The sequence below is a fragment of the Sander lucioperca genome, chromosome 2 (genome assembly GCF_008315115.2).
Source record: "Sander lucioperca isolate FBNREF2018 chromosome 2, SLUC_FBN_1.2, whole genome shotgun sequence".
Taxonomy (NCBI): Eukaryota; Metazoa; Chordata; class Actinopteri; order Perciformes; family Percidae; genus Sander; species Sander lucioperca.
In genome coordinates, this window is record NC_050174.1 from 26,558,642 (window position 1) to 26,578,351 (window position 19,710).

At 39.3% G+C, this 19,710-nt stretch overlaps 1 protein-coding gene across 7 annotated transcripts in view; it reads right to left on the reverse strand.

The window, feature by feature from the left end:
- Window positions 1–19,710, reverse strand: part of LOC116050452 (endophilin-B2-like) — a 58,679-nt gene that overhangs the window by 37,711 nt on the left and 1,258 nt on the right. For 4 of the 7 annotated variants that reach the window (XM_031300515.2, XM_031300513.2, XM_031300514.2 and 1 more), the window contains exon 3: window positions 11,545–11,673. In XM_031300515.2, coding sequence (XP_031156375.1) covers window positions 11,545–11,673 — 129 coding nt within the window. Of the gene's footprint in view, window positions 1–11,544; window positions 11,674–18,922; window positions 18,935–19,710 lie in introns of all 7 variants that reach the window. The other 3 variants (XM_031300511.2, XM_031300512.2, XM_031300508.2) reach the window with 1 other exon arrangement.

Sequence of the window (19,710 nt, forward strand, 5' to 3'; positions counted from 1 at the left end):
TGAAAAAGAAGAATGGATTGTGCCAATCGAAGTGAATGAGACAACAATACCATTCAAGTTAGATACAGGTGCCCACGTAAACCGGTTATCTTATGAAGACTATAAAACATTGACTGTGAAAAGCAAAATTCATCCTATAAAAACAAGAGTGACAGGATACACTGGAGAATGTGTTCCTGTTAAAGGCGGATGCATCGCAACCTTCAAACACAGAGGCCAGCAGATAAGAGCATTGCAGCTGATCGTGGATACGAGTGCACAACCAATCCTGGGACTCAAGGCATGTACAAAGCTCAATCTGGTCAAAAGAGTGTTTGTAGTAACATCGTCAGATACTGCAAATGATCATGACTCACTCATGGAGGAGTATAAAGACTGTTTCGAAGGACTTGGATGTCTACCTGGGGAACACAAAATATGTGTGGATAAAAGTGTGTCTCCTGTTGTGCATCCTTGTAGGAAAATCCCTTTCGCATTGCGTGGAAAACTGAAAGAGGAACTAGCGCGCATGGAAAAATTAGAGGTCATCAAGAAAATAGATGAGCCAACTGAATGGGTCAGCTCGCTGGTTGTTCCGAACCGCAGATCTTCAACTACAGCCGACTGAAAAGGACACTACAGCTCAAGAGACAGTTCAGCAGGACACGGCTGAATCTACAGCGCTAACTGACAGTGGTCTGACAGCAGTGTCGGCGTTACCAGCTGCGACACCTTCCAAACTGTCGAAATCGCCAGCTGCGGAAAGACAGGCTAGACCTAAGAGACATGTTCAGCCACCTCAGAGGTTGATTGAGAGTTGCTAAAGTCTCTTTAGTTTGTTTTGCTGAACAAAGGAGCAACATGGACTTGTTCTTCTATGTTGAAAAAAAAAAAAAAAAATGTTGAAATGATTCTAAGTTTGTGTTTTGCTGCTTAGACAGGTTGTACTTTATTGTTGTCTATTTAAAAAAAAAAAAAAAAAAGAAAAAAAAAAAAGGTGTTTAAGTTGAAAAGTTGTTTACAAGTAAAGTTAATATGCTAAAAAAGTATATATATATATATATATATATATATATATATATATAAGAGCACTTTAAGATGGCTATGTTATACAGGGGTAAATATTACTTCTTTATAGGGGGAAAGATGTGATGTTATGAGTACATTTTCTTGAAGAACCCAACATGCGCAGAGGCCCCGGGGGGCAGTGGGGGGTGTGTAGCCATGGTAATAGCACTGAACGGTTGTTATGCGCAAGTTGTTGAGTAAATATGAAAACTCAGCTATCACGCTTCGTCTGCTTATTATAAGTTAAAGCAAAGCAACACAGAAACATGGTCATCAGTCAGTTACAGTAAATACTGATTCAAAAAGTGTTTAGGGGAAAAGACAGGAACCATGCTCCAGTGGCTCTTTGCAATCCACACTGCATGAAAAATAAAAGGGCTGCAGCTCAATTAAGCTTGATTTATACTTCTGCGTAAAATCTACGCCGTTGCTATGTACGTAGGTACGTGGAGACACGACCCTGCGCCGGACCCTGCGCCGTCACCTGACCTGCACCTCTCGAAAAATGTAACTACACGTCGTGGCGACGTACGTCGCTCGGCCGTGGCTTGGTAGCGTTGCATTTCCCCCCCGACTCATTAGGGTTGACTTCCTGCTCCAGATTTCCCACTGTGGTCAGAAAGAACAGGGGAGACACTTTGTTTCTCTCACTATGACTCTAGAGTCGCTACTCGCTCTGAAGCTAACCGCCGTCACTCTCTTACTTTCTCCCTCACTCTATCACCCACTCCCAAATATAAATCCCCACTGCTTACTGGCCTATACCAAGGCAATCCACAGATACAGTTCATCCTAATGAGTCACTGTGCCACATGTATGTTTAACATTAAAACATGATTTATAACGCCAACAATTATTAGGCTATTTTAAAAGCTTAGTATTCTATGCAAAAATGTGTTATGTATAAAGGCTTTAGGATGCCCTACATGTAATTGTAGGCCCAGTTTAATATGCAACTCCATTTTCTACAATATTAGTAGCTCCATCTCTCTTTCAGTTAAGGGGTCCTTGGCTTAAAAAAACACTGAAGACCCCTGGACTAGTGTCTAAAGGTGGGAGGCAGTACAGGCTGAGAGAGTGCTGCAGTCACTATTTATCTCTGCTGTGGCGAGGCTGGCAGATTCTCCCTGTCTGTGTCCATAATCTCTCCCTACTTAGTACACAATCTACATTTAAGCTACGTCAGCCATTTTATTTGAGTGTCGAAATTTTTTCGCTCTCAAAAATCCCCACAATGGAGAAAAAAAAATATACTTTCAATGAGTCAACAGTTACCTTTGTACAACTCTACACTTGTGATTACACAAAAATGATGATGATTCATAAGTGTCAAGAGTCAAGTACTGAGAGTCTATTTTTAAATAGGGAGTGAACAAGATAGTGGTTTCAGACACAGGTTTATGGATGCCTTGTTTGCTATGTTCCACATATACTGCAACAAACAATACGTTGAGCATAAACGTCTCCGTGCATGCTCATAGCGCGCACCATCTACGAAGTCCCGTGTAGCGTGCCAGTATATCTGAAGCTTTACACTCACTGTAGGTTCATGCCGCTACAAAAAGACAGAAAATATGCAACACTCTTGATCAGTTTTATAAACGTCACATCCCCAATCCCTATAACAATACCTGTCTGCTCCCCCAGCAGCACCACCCCTTCCTATAGATTCAAACCAGTTTTAAAAAGTAATGACAAAGAAAGCTTAACTGACTTACTAGCTTTATCATAAGCTATTAGTGTTATTATTATTATTATTATTATTATTATTATTATACTTACTTACTACTTACTTATCTGTATGCATCTAAACTACCTGTGATTTCACAAACTTTTTATGTAGGCTATAGAAAACACTGACTAATAAACTCTTTTGAAAAAAATAGTGAATCAAGTAAATAAAATAAAACAGGTTTAAATTGTGAAAATATTTCTTTTAGAGCAAAGACAAAGGTAATAATGTGGACTGTTGTTGTGGACTGGGTTGATTGTTAGAAACACTGCCAATCACAGTGGCAGCTCATAACCTTATCTGGCTGATGAATGAACATGCTGCTGCCTTTCCCTTTTTACAGCAGACATTTTGACATGTCACAGTAGAACAAGCACAGGTGTAATATTAAAATGAGTGAAGGCTGAATTCCATTTAGCTGCTTCAGGCTACATCTACACTACTATGTTTCAATTTTTAAAAGGGGTGATAGAATGATTATATAGGGTATTTCACACTGTTCCTTAAGGTCTCCTAATAGGGTATGTAACATTGATTGGGCAGAAATTTGCCCGGTTCCTATTTTATGGGCCCTTCTGCATCCCTGTGTTTTGGCCCTATTTGGAACGAGAGCTTTTCTTCCAAATATGGTATGCTCATGAATATTTAGATGAGCTGCGCATTGATTGGTTGACATACACATACATTGGAGATGAGACAGCAGGTCTCATATTTCAGACACTGCAATGTTTCGTTACTAAATTCACTTCTGAGACTTTTTTATGCGAGAATACGAAAATTGATGGCTAATTGCAAATTTGGTAAGACGTGTTGGACTTCAGGAGGTGCACACAGTCTGACGAGACAGCGGCAGCCCCGCTGCGCTCCATACCCAGGAGAAAGTCACCGTTTATGGGTTACTGAACAACCGGGCCTCGGGGCTCCGCGGAGCTGGCCGGCTGCCGGCATAACTATAGTATATTTACAGTTTTAATTTCGTCACGCTACTTATATAACAGCTACCCCTAAGGTCTTACAAAGCTAATGCTTGTGTCCATTTTCAATTTAATGCATTTTTGTGAATATGAGGGGTTTCGTTAGCTACTAGTGTCCCTTCAATCCTATGGGTAAAGATCACTAGCTGCAGGCCCTGGTGCTCCATCAGTGCCTCGGCATTTAGTAGTCCAGTAATGCAGAAAAGGGGGCCTTTTCGTGGGTATGGAGTGCAGCGGGTTTCCGGTCGTGACGGAGATCCATCTAGCTCACAGCGAGCCGGGGTCTGTGAAGGAGGACACGCCGGGCGGCGAGGAAGCACCGGCTGCTATCACGTTAGCCTGCTGAGCTCCTGCTGAACTCCGACACACAGTCGGACAAAATTTGCAATTAGCCATAAATTTTCGTAAAACAGCCCATGTTTTACCTCTACATCAGGGGTGTCAAACTTAACTTCCCTAAGGGCCACACTAGAAAATGAGAATCACATCAAGGGCCAGACATATAGTTTATTGCTTTTATGTCATGGGAAAAGTCAAATATCTTTGACTGTATTATTGCATGTTTCATATAGTCTTCCCACTTACAGTTTGGTTGACAAAAATGACGACAAAAATGCCAAAAACGTTTGGAAAAAGTGTCAAAATTGTCGAAAAAAACATTGTGAAAAGTGACAAAGTATTTGAGCCAAAATGTATTGTGAACCTAAATGTATATAGGGGCCGGATCAAAATTAGCAAGGGGCCGGATTTGGCCCGCGGGCCTTGAGTTTGACAAGTGTGCTCTACATAGTTGATTTCTCGCATAAAAAAAGTCTCAGAAGTGTTTTTTTTTTAAAAATGTAGTAATTAAAAAGCGGACGAACAATGTATAACATTTCTGAGATCTGCGTGACCTAGATTCAGAAGACTAAGCTGACCTCAGATCAGTGGTGTAGCCTATGTAAATGTTGGGGCGTGACAAAGGTAGAGACTAGAGCCAAATGAGGAGGAGCCTGCCGAGTTGACATCAACTTGGCGGTTCGTTGAGATTTGCCTGTTTTCAGCGGCAGTTTCAAATTGTGAGATTTGCAGAGGAAAGAGGTGTCAATGGGATTTTGAGGTTCTATGTATGTCCTAGTTACCCTCCAAACTGTCGTTTTTGAAGTATGACAGGGTAAAATCGGTTTTGCATTCTATTATCACCCCTTTAAAGTGGCTATATGTAACTTTTCAGTTTGTGTTGATTCTAGCGGCCGCTTTGGACAAAAGCGGTAGTGTTTTTACCACACCTGCTGCCGTAAAGGTATTTTCTTTACAGTGCTGTATTACCCACTGTATTACCAAGTTAGCGTTACCAGAGACGGTTTAGTATAGAGGATCTTTGGCGTTACTGGGAGGTCATATAGTCGCGATGAATGTTTTGCTCAGACAGAAAATCATTCACTTACAATAAGAGTCTAAGTTACAGATGCATCGTTGCATTTCAGGTGTTGCATACGGTAACTTACCCTGGATTTCCACTGAATGCGAACGACTGCGGATCGGCTCTGTGCTCCGCCGTCCGTCAATACCCACCAGGTCTGGATTTGTTGCGGAACGGCTGCGGCCATGACTCACAGCTGTAGTCACAAGGACCCACAATATCTTGCGAATTCAGGTAGAATAGAACCACAAAACCAACAACAGTTTGTTTCCATCCAGAGGAGTAGAGGGGAAACTACTCTGTGCTGTGTTTTTCAAGGAAATGCAGATTGTCTGATGTTACACTACGTTTGAAAATCATAGATTTATCAGTTGCAAATAGAGAAAATATGTTGGAAAAAGAACAACAATGACAAAAAGCATAGGCGTCGATTTCGGTGGGGACGGTGGGTACGTGTACCTACCAGATTTCGTCATGAGTCATTTTGTACCCACCACTTTTTTTGAAAACCTCGAGCTCAATTTAGTTAAAAAAATTAAAAGTCCATAACACATAATTCTTGAGTGACAGATGCCAAAAAATCCACAACAATCTCTATCCCCACAGGGCAGACACAGACACAGCCGCTCTGCTGCTGCGCTGGCTGCACGCTTCTCTGTTCACAACACTGCCTGTCGGGACATTCTGCTTAACGTGAAAAAAAGCTCAACGTGGTTTAATGTACCTAAACAACGATCAATCATCACCAAATCTCTCATGGCCATATCTTGTAATGAACACTTAAGCCTGTCAAAAGGACTAAACCGAAATCCAACGATTATAGAAGTTATCTCACATTAGCGTTGTCTTCTTCATTGGTGCCTATGGCGAGGAAAAAGCTTGTACCTAAACAATGATCAGTGATTACCAAATTTCTCTCTCATATTGCTCCTCATAACCACTGAAAATTGACAAAAAAATCGAACCAGAAATGTGGTGGTGATTGATCGTTGTTAAGGTACATTAAACCACGTTAAGCTTTTTCATGTTAGGACTTATAAAGCCCATGAGAACCGTGGGGAGTCAACCCACAGCCGCTCCGCTGCCCTGCTGAAAATATGAAGCAGAAACGCTTAATGTCAGATAACGTCCATAATAATTGGACTTTGGGTTCAATTTTTTGACAGTTTTCAGTGGTTATGAGGGGCAATATGAGAGAGAAATCATTGATCATTGTTTACGTACACTAAACCACATTTTATTCATTAGTAAGCTACAGGACAGCGTCTTTCAAAACATGACAAAGAAAAAAAAAAAAATGAATGCGTCTCTGTCCCCAGCACATTTCAAACCAAAGTGATGCCCATGACAAAAAGTAAGACCAGGAATGATGAGATGGCGCCTAAAAATGTATCAGAACATTGTGTAAAACAAGATATTTAATGTTCAAACTGATAAACTTTATTGTTTTTTTTTTGCAAATATTGACTCATTTTTAATGTGTTGCCTGCAACACGTTCCAAAAAAGCTGGGACAGGGGCAACAAAAGACAGGGAAAGTTGAGGAATGCTCTAAAAACACCTGTTTGGAACATGAACAGGTTAATTGGAAACAGGTGAGTGTCAGGATTGGGTATTAAAGGAGCGTCCCCAAAAGGCTCAGTCATTCACCAGCAAGGATGGGGCGAGGTTCACCACTTTGTGAACAACTAAGTTAGCAAATAGTCCAACGATTTAAGAACATTTCTCAACGTACAATTGCAAGGAATTTAGGGATTTCATCATCTACAGTCCATAATATCATCAAAAGATCCAGAGAATCTGGAGAAATCTCTACACGTAAGCGGCAAGGCCGAAAACCAACATTGAATGCCCGTGACCTTCGATCCCTCAGGCGGCACTGCATTATAAATTGACATTATGTAAAGGATATTACCACGTCGACTCAGGAACACTTCGGAACACTAGTGCAAGTTAAAACTCTACCATGCAAAGCCAAAGCCATATATCAACAATCTGTTTAGTTCCGGTGTTGAGACGGCAAGACGAGTGCTTATGGACCACCTTCAAACTACAACACCGAAAAGAGCTACAACAAAAATATTTATTAATTTAATGATTAAATAAGGTAGTGTTTCCAAACGTACCTCAATTATAACTTGTCTCCTGCTAGTTGTACTACAGCACTTACCTTTAAAAAAATAAGCATATGCCTATTTTTGTATCACTTTTCAGTGTTGTAGTTTGTAGACTGTCCCTAAGCACTCGTCTTACTGCCGTCTCACCACCGGAACACAGGAACTAAACAGAGGTAAGAATTAGCTCAACTTTTATGCATTTCTTTCACATCTACTGCAGTCAGATTCACTGTGTTCACTCAGAAGGAATCAGTTCACATGGCAACGCACTTGTAATGACATCTCGAACATGTTAAGAGGCTAAAAGCACGTTTAAAACCTGCCCCGTTTCAGCCGCCTGGGTGCGAAAGCTAGCAGTAGCATAACACGGTGTAGACAACACAGATTATTTTCGTTTTTCTCACTACTGACAGCACTATGTGACAACAAACAACATAGCTACGTGTTGAAATTGAGACCGGGGTTGTTCAGAAAGACCTGCCCCCACTGCTAAAAATGTTCTCACTGCATGTTCCATTTATATAAACACCCATTTATGGCTGGGAATTATTAACGAGGACTGACTGGAAAGTCTCTGTGTCGTGTGCAGCATTTGTGTTTGTTTAGCTTCAAGTGTCAGTAGCTTTGGCGCTGGTTATTTTACTTTGGCACTGGCTAAAACCTCTTAGGGTGGCGCCAAAACTTTCTCTATGCAGGAAAAACCCTGCGGTTAAGGTAACCCAAATGTATTTTGTGTTATATCTGAAGGCAGCTTGTTCAGTGTGACAGAGCATAGAGAACTACCTGGCAAGATTACTAAATATCTTTATTTCCCGCTATGCAGTCCATTGATGCTTATTTCATTTAATAGTTCTAATTTGCTAAGTCTTCTAACACAAAAGTGTGTATTTACCCACATAAGGAAATCACAATTAATACTTCTGATTAATAATTTACACAAATCCTCAAAACAAAGGTTGACCTCTAGACTTTAGACATTGTCTTCATGGCTAGATACCACAGTAGAGGAAGTAATTGGGAGAATATTTGGTGTGTAATTTTGGTGAACTGAACTTTTGTAACTGCATCAAACTCCAGTTTGGTGGCAGTGAGGACTCCTACATTGCAGGGAGAAAGGCAAGCAGTTTCATCACTTATAAAATGAGTTGCTTGCACATTAAATTGCACTTTATTGTTTGCGTTGGTAGTGATTTTATGTCTTTAACTGTTGTAATTATCTTTTTTAACTGTTTTATGCCTCAGGGAACTGCCACCCAAATTTAATTATATTGTTGTCTGACCCCTCAATATAATGACAATAAAGCTATTTAAGGACTTAAATATTTATCATCGCCAAACTAAATGAGTTTCAACATCACATTCAAATGAAATGAACAGTGACATCAATAGACACATTATGGCATGCTCTAAAACTTGCATATCTCTGATTTTGGATTGGGTTATTGAGCTAGGAGTTGTCCCAAGGACATCTGTGTAGATACCCTGACTACTGCTGCAGCAGAATGCAGAGTGCAAATGAGCCTATTGAAACCATTATTGATCTTTGATTTTACCACAGGCGGGGTGGGAGCTGATTTATTGGCCTGACACATACAGTATGTCTGTACAATCCAGTGAGATGAAGACAGGGTTCAAAATTAGCACCATTTACTAGCCAGATGCTTTTAAAATATGTGAGTGGTTGATAGATTTGCTTCACTCACTAGCTAACAAACAATGGTAATCAATTGAGGGGCTGGTGAAATTTGAACAGTCACTAGCCATTTGGCTGGTGGACAAAAAAGTTCATTTTGAACCCTGGGTAAAGATGAGAGAGAAGGTAGAACAATGTAATAACGCTCAGGGGTTTTTACTACCAGTAAATAACCCTTTTCACTCATTCTACAGTATGTAGTAAGGATAGACCGATTATCGGCCCTGGCCGATTATCAGGCTGTTTTTTGGCAGTTTGCAGATTATCTGTATCAGCGTTTTATTTGCCCGATAACTGATAAAGTTAATGAATTAAAAGTGTTGTACTTTGGCTCGGCTACAGCTCTGTGTCTGTCCCTCTGCTTCAGTTCACTCACCACTGAGTCTGACTTAATGTCCCCCCCCCCACAACACTATCTGACTCCCTTTACTCTGCATTATGTTGAAAGTTTCTAATAATAATAATTGCTTAAAGCATTTAAACAAAGTTTTGTGTTGGAGTTTGTAACATTCCAAAATCTTAATTTTGACTTAAAGATTTAAATTTTCACTGTAAATGCATAATCGGTTCCAAATATTGGTTATATTAAAGTGCTCATATTCTGGTTTTTGGCTTTTTCCCCTTTCCTTTATTGTGTTATATATCTTTTTGTGCATGTAAAAGGTTCACAAAGTGAAAAAGCCCAAAGTCCACCCCAAAGGGACTATGTTATGACGTTATAATGCTCACCTAGCTGCTAGCATGGCACGCCCTCATACTCTGCTTCTGACTGGCTAGTAGTCCTTACCTAGGTACTGAGCATGTGCGACTCCCAACAAAGATGGAACAGAAGTGTGATGTCTCACTCTGTAGCTAAAACAGAGAGCTCAACACACAGGGTGAAAAGAGGAGCTGCAGCAATGTTCAGTACAACAAAAATATGGTGTTTTTTGAAAATTAAACAATGTAAACCTATTCTGATATAACCTCTAAATACAATTATGAACCTGAAAATGAGCATAATATGATCTTTAACTACTAATAATTGGTATTGGCCTTGAAAAACCTGTATCGGTCGATCCCTAGTATGTAGAGAGAAAAATTATCAGAAGAGAATATGATCCAGCCCTTTTGTTAATTTCTTTGATCAAAGCATCTTTTCAACATTCCAGCCCCACCGGGATACAAACCTAACGTATCCCTCTCAGACAGACAACAGGGATAGGACAATCAATCCTAGCCTAAAGTTGGTTAAGTTCTCCACATCAGTTTCAGTTGCCATTTATATTGTTCCGCAACATAAACTGCACACACCTTGTTATATATATATATATATATATATATATATACACACACACAACATTTGTCTTGAATCGAAATGTATTATACTGACAGGAGTTTCTAACATTTATATTTTTATATTTTAGTCTTAACATCATTGATAAGAATGGGGTGAACAAAATATTAGAAAAACATGAAGTGCTAAGAGGAAACTTATGAAAAATCATGTGATGATAAAATCCAGATTATTAGCTAATCAAATTTACCATAACTACCAGAAAAAAAAGAAAAAAAGGTCATATCCACGTAGTTTGCCATCTTCTGACCAAGTAAACAAATCACTCAGCTGGAAAAATTCTAAAGCAAAACCCAATTTCCACCAGATATTAACATGTAATCAGTCTCTGGATACATCTTTATCATACACATTGTTATGCCGAGCTGACAGACTAGACTGTAGCTTTCTGACGGGTAGCTTAACCCTCCTGTTGTCTTCGGGTCAAATTTGACCCGTTTTCAAAGTTTCTATAGCAGAAATTTGGGTTTTCTTTCAACCAAATTGCCCAAAAGTAACACGGACGGTTCCATGAAATGCTCTTCACAAGTCAAATTAAGGATCAGTTCACTACTATCATTCACTTTTGAGTGTTTTATTTAATTTTATAGCATTATTCTGACTAACCTTTGACAGTCTGGGATTATCCAACATCCTCTGATTTTAAATGTTAGTCAAAATAATTCATACTTTCTTCTTTTTTAACACAAAAAATAAATATAATTTCATATAGACTAGATGAGGTTTATTGGCCATAAATTCCAAAAATGAGTGTAACAATAGTGGTAATAAGTTGCTGTTAGTGTTTAATGGTGGTAGTGGGAAAAAAAATGCAGAGAACGTCGTAAAATGCTGCAAAAACATTGAAAAAAAAAAAAGTCGAAAAAGAGACAAAAAACCCCCGTTTTTTTTAAAAAGTGGCAAAAATCAGTGACAAAAAGTCAAAGTGTCAAAAAGAAGTGTTCATTTTCAACACATGGGTTAAGACAAGCAGAAGGAGGCAGTATTAGGTGACCTTTCAACTTGTTAGGTGAATATTTTTATATAAGAATGTGGTCACATTTTACAGATTGATTTACACCCGGCTGAGATCCCCAAACAATGCGACCCAGACCACTTTCAGACGCGGTCCGAGCATTCCAACTGCAATGTGTTCTAGTGTTTACCTGATCCCGATCGGATGCTTGTACAGGGTGGGGGAAGAGTTATAATCTCACCAAAGTTTTGGCTCCTTGAAGCTTGTTTTTAAGTGGATGCATACTTACCATAAGGAGTTCCAGGGCCAAATTCCTTTGCTGCATCCTGCATATATTGACCCAGCAGCTCTCCATTGGTAATTCTGCATGGTGCCTTCCTGTCCAACTTTTCATAGAGAAACTCTTCAATTCTGGCACCTAAAGAGAAATTCAAGAAGAGCTACATTTATGGCACAGCTGGGAAAGAAAGAAGTGCTTGAAACTTTTAGTTAATTTACCCCTCGCACTGATTAAATAAAAACTATAGCTAAAATAATAACTCACTTGTCATTTACTACCCCTCAGTGGTGTACTGATGTATTAGAACCCACCTCTGCTATATGAAACTTTCTCATTGTTTTGATGTTATAGCTTTATTTATTTACTTTCTTTTTTTTTTATATAGATGTGTAGTTGAGTCTGAGCCACTGTCATGAACCCCTGTAGACAGCACACTGCCTGAGCAGGACAGACGGATGGAATTACAGGGTGGCTGGTGAACATAACATAGTGGAGCCTGTAGCAAGATAAACACCTAGTTATTTTTCTCAGAAGCCAATGGAGACCAAAACAGAGGTGAAAGGATGGCACATCATGGACATCCATTCACCAGTAGTGTCTGCTGGGTGTAAAATTAGGTTAACATGTTGGCCAAAATGATCTATAAACTGGTGAAAGTGTATGCGTGAGCTTATTTTAAAACAAAAATTCAATTCATTTCTTACACTGCACCGAAACTTTAATTATTGTATTCCATACCTTGTTAATTCTATTTCTGCTGCTTTCATATTGTCTTAGATGAATTGTTTTATATTGCTCTTTAATGTTTTATGTGAAGCACTTTGAATTGCCTTGTTGCTGAAATGTGCTATACAAATAAAGCTGACTTGCCTATTTTGATGGTTTTCAGCCCCCTTGTGGCAAAACCTTTTCAATGGTGTTAAATTACTGATGCCAAGTGTAATTCTGTGATTCTCACACTTTCAGCACAAAAAAAACTCAAAGATGCCTCCAGCTGCATGTTGGTATAATACAAACATTTATTTTTGCTTGAATTGTGCTTAAAATATGCACTGTATGTAACTGCATGCAAGGGAAAACTTTACTATGAGTCATTGTAGGTTTACACGGTGCGATAAGAAAATAGGAATCATTTTTGGTTGCTGTGTTTATGTAATCAGATTAAGAGATGAATCTGTATCCAACTGCAGAATCTGTATGTAAAGAGTAACTGTAAATAGTAACTAATGCACAGGGAAAACGGGGGACAAAATAACATGAATACAGTACCTTACAATACATATGGAAGGACTAACTGCTGCTTCATAATAAATGGCACATCATAGACTGCTTCACATACTACCACGGAAGTAATTCAATACTTCTGACACTCTCAACAGAGATGTATTGTAAAGTTTCTGTTATTTTGTCCTGTAATGCAATTAGAAAATAAACACCCCACACACTATAGCACGTGTCAAACTCAAGGCCCCTTGCAGATTCCGATCTGGCCCCTATATCAATTTAGGTTGCAATTACGCGGCATCAAAGCCTCAAAGACTTTCAGACTCCGAAAGTCCCACAGAAGCAGAGTTTTCATATTCAGGCTATGGAACAGATTGTTGTAAAAAAATGTATCATTGTTTTGCTTGATTTGCTAAATTCTATAATGAATAAGGAACTTTTTTGCTGACCTTTGTAGGGCTTTATGTCGACATAAAGCTACAAAAATGTTGGCAAAAGAGTTTTAAAAAAAGTGACTAAAACATCTGTAGAAAGCCACAAAAAGTCAGCAAAAACTAAAATTACAAAAAAAAAGTATAAAAAAAGCAACATGCAGTAATACAGTCAAAGATATTTAAAATTTTTAGGAAACAAAAGCATGTCCATAAACTCTAGATGTCTGGCTCTTGATGTGATTCTCTTTTTCCAGTGTGGCCCTTAGTGAAGATGAGTTTGGCACCCCTGCTCTATAGTCTCAAAAATGTGAAATCAAACCTCTGACTCATTCCAACATTATAAGCTGCATTGCATAAGAGTGTACAGATGCTCTTTTGACGTCCAACCCATACTCATCACACACAATACATGACTGTGATATCCATTAGGCTTGGGTGGTACCAAAATATCTTCAAATATAGATATTTTTCCATTAATACTGAATCAATTTAATGTGAAAGGGGTCGGCAGTTAGACCCAGCCCGATGTGCCGGTGATTTGATTTCTCCCTGCAGCTCAGGCTGGAATCCTGTACGTTTATCTATCCTGCTTCCATTACGAAATTTTGCGGGAACAATGACAAACTGGCTTATCCACCTGGCGCGCTATTGGCGGGTTTAACACGATGACGATAGAGAAGCGACCAAGCAGCTTTTTGTTTACATTCAACATGACGGCCACCGAAGCGCAGCAACCCGTTGATGCTGCTGTCGCTGCTACGTCACCCGGATCGTTGGTCTGATTGGTTGAAGGACTATCCAATTGCGTACAGAGTCATTTGAACTATGCCCGTTGATCACGCCTCTTGTGCAGAGAAAATACAGAGCAGACTCCACAGACTAATGTTCAATTTTAAAAGATTGAGCTTGGTCTGGTGAAAGCCAGACTAGTCGGCAATAGCTCCATAGAGAATCTTTACTCATATCAGCTCATTGCTTTGATTTTAGAGTAATAATTGCCTGTGCACACGCTGAGGAAGGACGCTGCCCGTAATGTCTGTTGTGTGGCAATAAATTATCAAATTGGAGTGCTGTCTTGTAGCTTTATTTATGATTATTGACTTTTTAGGTTCCAGCACCCAGCCTTAAAAGCTTCCTAAGTATCTACGTCAGTTGAGCGCGTCCAGTCCTATTTTTTATTTGTTTTTAAAGCACATTTACTGTTGGTTTTAGTCTGATTCGCTCTCTTGAACCCTGTAGACAGCCCTTTTTAAACTAAAAAGCTCTGATAAAGCCATTGCACTCTACACTGTAGGCTACTCTAGCAACAGCTGAAGCATCTCCTTTTCAAATGGAATTGACACTGAGAGGTGACCTAACATCATAACACAAAAGTAGGGATATTATCGGCCCTGGTTGATTATCAGGCTGTTTTTTGGAAGTTTGCAAATTATCTGTATCAGCGTTTTATTTGCCTGACAACCGATAAAGTTAATGAATTAAAAGTGTTGTACTTTGTCTCCGCTACAGCTCTGTGTCTGTCCCTCGGCTTCAGTTTACTCACCACTGAGTCTGACTTAATGTCCCCCCCACAACACTATCTGACTGACTCTTTTTTTAACATGTGTTATGTTGAAAGTTTCTAATTCATTAAATAAAAGTTTTGTGTTGGATTTTGTAACATTCCAAAATCTTAATTTAAAGATTTTCATTTTCACTGTAAATGCATAATCGGTTCCAGATATCGGTTTCATTAACCACTAATAATCGGTATTGGTATCAATCTTGAAAAACCAGTATCGGTCGATCCCTACACAAAAGGCACTTTGTTTGCGGATGCACACATCATGTTTGATACGGATGCTGCGCTTAGGAAGGACAGGGGCTGACTGTGACAGAGCACTGGGGCAGCTCTGTCCTGCTAAATGTGTACTCTGATTATTTTGGCTCGAGTCCACCACAAACCTGGTTCAACTAGTCCGACTATTAGTAGTGCCTGAACAAATTTCATTAGCAATGAATTACTGTACAGTAGTGCCAGTATTAACATACCAGTGTATGCCTTGTTACCAAAATACCACGCAGGTCTAATGTCTGTTGCAGTATGTAGAATAAATGAATATCATGGATGAATTACAAAGCTATATATAGTAAACACAAGTACAATGTCCAGCAAATAAGTAGACGCCAGGAGGTTCAGGGGCTCATTCTCCCCAGACGAAGACAGCAAACTCTAGTTTTGTGTAATTTCAGGGGAATATGTCTGAAAATATGATAATACATACTGTATATAAGAGATATCCAGTTCAGGTCATCCATATATCTGTTCTCTTTTGAATTTGATCAGTTTTATTCTTTTTTCATCATCATTTATTGCTCACTTACATGTTACTGCTCATGGGCAGCACAAAAGGTAGCATAAAAAGGTATATGTTAACCTGACTCGGCCAGATGGATTTGCTCTGCATATCCATCTGCGAACTTTCCGTTGGAGAACTTTTGGGAAGGGCCGAAAATACTGGTTAGCTGATTGGATAAACCATCTGTCTATCACCACCTATGTTGGTGATAGACGGGCCAAAAAATTGCCGAAACCAGTCGGGAGAAGAGCAACAACATCTTTTCCTCCGAGAAAAGCCTCCAGTGCCGTTTTTTTGCTCTTCTTTCAATGAAGGAATACTTTGAACTAAAATTTGCGCGATAGCTACGCTCATCTCATCCGTGGAAGCCGCCACGTTGTTTAGACTGAACAGTCGCTTCTCTTTGCGTCACACCTAAACCCGCCTCAAAACCAACGCTGATTGGTCGGTCGTTTGGCGAACGGCTCCAAATTTTCTCTGTCTCAAGATGCCAGACTGATCTGCGAGTGGAAAACTGGAGCTCGCCAGATCAGGACGCTCTCACGAGGCAAATAATATGTAGGGATTTACTAAAAAACAATGTACAGACTATTACAACAGTAATCCCTCTCAATCATCACTTATTACCCACTAGATGTGTGTGGCAGTGTCTGTATCTGCAGAGACTCTTCCTCTGCCTGGATTTGATCTTTTCTTCTTATTTAGCTGTGTGTAGGACGTTTATGGGGGTTAGCAAAGAACCTTTGGGCCACACATGGATGTGTAACCCCTAACTAATAGTGTGCAGGCCATTTTCATTCCCAGGTACCCCCGCCCCCCCTCGGCGTCTCATACAAACGCACAAGTTTGACACACAGACAGGGTGTAGCTCTGAACTCGCACGAAATCCGGCAATGTGGCACCTCCACGTTTATTTGTGCTTTTTTTTTTTTTTTTAAGAACATCACCGCTGTGAAACAATAAGTAAATAATGATTTACTCCTCAGCTTCCTGAGGTGACTCACAGCTTTGTTTGTCTCTCTCTCTCTCTCTCTCTCTCTCTCTCTCTCTCTCTCTCTCTCTCTCTCTCTCTCTCTCTCTCTCTCTCTCTCTCTCTCTCTCTCTCTCTCTCTCTCTCTCTCTCTCTCTCTCTCTCTCTCTCTCTCTCTCTCTCTCTCTCTCTCTCTCTCTCTCTCTCTCTCTCTCTCTCTCTCTCTCTCTCTCTCTCTCTCGTTGAGCCCATCGGGGGCTTACTTTAAAAGCTACATATTATACCTTTAACTCTACAGAATAAATTATACTTTAAATACTGATTAAAGGGTCATGACTGAGACTTAAAATGACAGAAAAGATTCAGTAAGCAGCTAATCTGTCATAAAGTCATATAGTACTTGTGGAAACCTTGTATGACAAGACAAACGTGCAAGAAAACTCACCCCAAACAGTCAAATATGGTTTTACATTCTCCAAAAACACAGACATCACTATACACTATGACAGATTGTGACATGTAGCAGGAGTGAAGAGCATAGCAGTTCAACTAGGTGATGTGAGGAAAATATGAACAGTTGATGAGTGGCAACTGTGTAAATGGTAAAAATGTTGGGAGCCAAATTCTCAGAAAACTGAAATCCTGCTCTATTTCTGGATTACTTTCTGTTCCATCAGATATTTTTGTTCAATGTAATTTCTCATTGAGGGTTTCATTGATCATGATTTCTGAAAGGGTGAAATATGATATTGTGGAGTGTTTCTGTCCATATTCTGAGCTTAACTCCTGTACTAGGTGATAGACTTTAAACACCTTAGCATTTACCGAAACTAAGAGTCCCATCATTTACTTTCCCAAGATATCCTGATCAACTCGTGGCTGATTTGGAGCCATAACAGGCAGAACACATCAAATAAGTCCAAATGAGATGAGCAAAGCATCAACAGCCCTTGACCAGTGGCTTCACAAAAAAAGATCTTCACACCTTCACATGACTTTGAACTACACATTTTTGCTTACTTGTGCTTCCTTGTTCTGTAATTACCTTTTTATGTATGTCATTAAGGATTAATGTGTTAGACTGACCTACTCACCAAATACTCAGAAGTCTTTTGTTGCTCAACCGATTCTCCTGAGATCATACGAGAATCACAGGATCACATATCACACGAAAATCAGTTACTAGAAAGCAGGTAATCAAACCCATCAGCGTCTGGTGAGGAGCTACAGGTGGGGTTTAGGTGTGTGTGTGACGGCCACGACTGTTCTTTCAAAAACAAGAGTGGCGGACATGATAGACATATGGTTCATCCAATCACCTGCCAGGTATTTTTTTGATAGTGCCTGCCCTTCTCCTACAGTTTCCAATGACAGCTTCTCAGATGGTTCTGTGTTAGCAAACCATCTGGCGCTTCAGAATTGCACAACTTCATGTAATGTAAGAAGTAATTAAATGTAAGAAGTGTCTACACTATAACATATTAAAAAAAATGATACATTTTTTTGCTAATTAAGATTTAAGGACAAAAAAAATCCATTGAATTTGCACATTTACTTATTTTGGAACAACTGAACCATACTGTTATGTTTATTTTTGAAGATGATATCTGTGTCTACTAGTCCAATATGGGTCGGTTTTGAGGGCTGCCATCTCCTGAATGGTTATTCATTCTGGTTAATCAAACCACGTTCTAACACTTTCTCATATAGGTCATCATGTAGGAAAAAAAACAAAAGCAATCAAATTGAAAGGGGTGATGTCAGAAAGTGATTGATTTCTGAAGGAATGCCCCAGAGGTTTCATTTTATATTTTTGTTTGTAGTTTTTGCAGTGATTATTCTGAGGACTACTTACTAAAAACATGTATTGTGCTACTTTGAACTTGATATTTGATCTAAGCTTGCCACCTTGGGAGCAGGAAAGAATGAGGAGTACCTCCACAATATAATTTAGCCTGGCTATAACAATGACAACTGCTAACAAGCGCTGAAATCTGACGAGCCTAACCAGGAGTAGATACTCTTTTATTTTTGAATATGGACAGAATAACCAAATATCATGCTTCAGCTTTATGACATCATATTAGAAAAAAAGACACTGTCTGGCAGAGGCCAGTCAAACAGAGGCTAAAATAAAGAAAGGGAGCTGAAGGTTCACAGTTAAACACCAATTTGGCATAAATTAACATTAACCCATGTACAGCCTGTGCTGACTTACAATCAACTGTGAACAGGATTCTTCCTATACTCATCCATGAGCATTAAAATTTTATTTTGCAGCGGACTTAGATCTTAATACCAAAGAATCATGTGCTGATTTGGTCCCATTCATTTTGATGAATTACTTCTCTGTACTAATAATTCAAAGGCATAAAAGGTTTCCACAGCACGGCACTAAAATAGGGAGACAGAATACTTACCGGTGTGATCAACTGTAGCATGGAGAATCAAAAAGTCACATGTTAGAGCTCCCTATACTCCAATGTCATTTCATATCACTATAAATTATAAGTAATAGGTATTTGACCTTTATGAATTAAAGCGTCATTGCAAATATGCTGACGCTAGATTCTTATACAATGTTTTATAACTGTACTGACTGACATTTGGTGCGAGGTGCCTATTCAGAGAAACGGTTACTTTTTTTGCATCCCTCTTTTTATTATGGCTTCAAGGAACATATCAGTATTTTTGCATGTTTGAGCCTTTTAACCACACATTTATTTTGCCTTTATTTTTTTGCACCTGCAAGCTGGCCCCATTTTAAAAAGGTACGCTGTGGAGTTTTTGACCACTAGTGCCGCTATAGAGCAATAATTGTATGGCTAAGTGCCCGTTTTGTTTGCATGTGCATGAGAACGCACATAAATGGATCCAAACAATGCACAATTTTTTGTGCATTCATATATTTTATGAAGAAAATACATTCAACACATTTATCAGACCTCAAAGATACACACTGCATTTTGGTGAGAAACACGGAATGTGATAACTTTTGTTTGTTGAAGTCCACAGGGCACCTTTTAAACTCTGCTGTCGGGGGTATGTTTGCAACAGAAAGTTGACTTCACAACTTCTCAAATGTAATGACAGGTTCTATACCTGTCCTGCAGACATAAAGGGGGCTTTGATCATAGCTTTTACAGCACCTCAGTGTATTGTATTGTATTTATACTCAATGCTAGTTTTCTACAAGATGAGCTGTGCT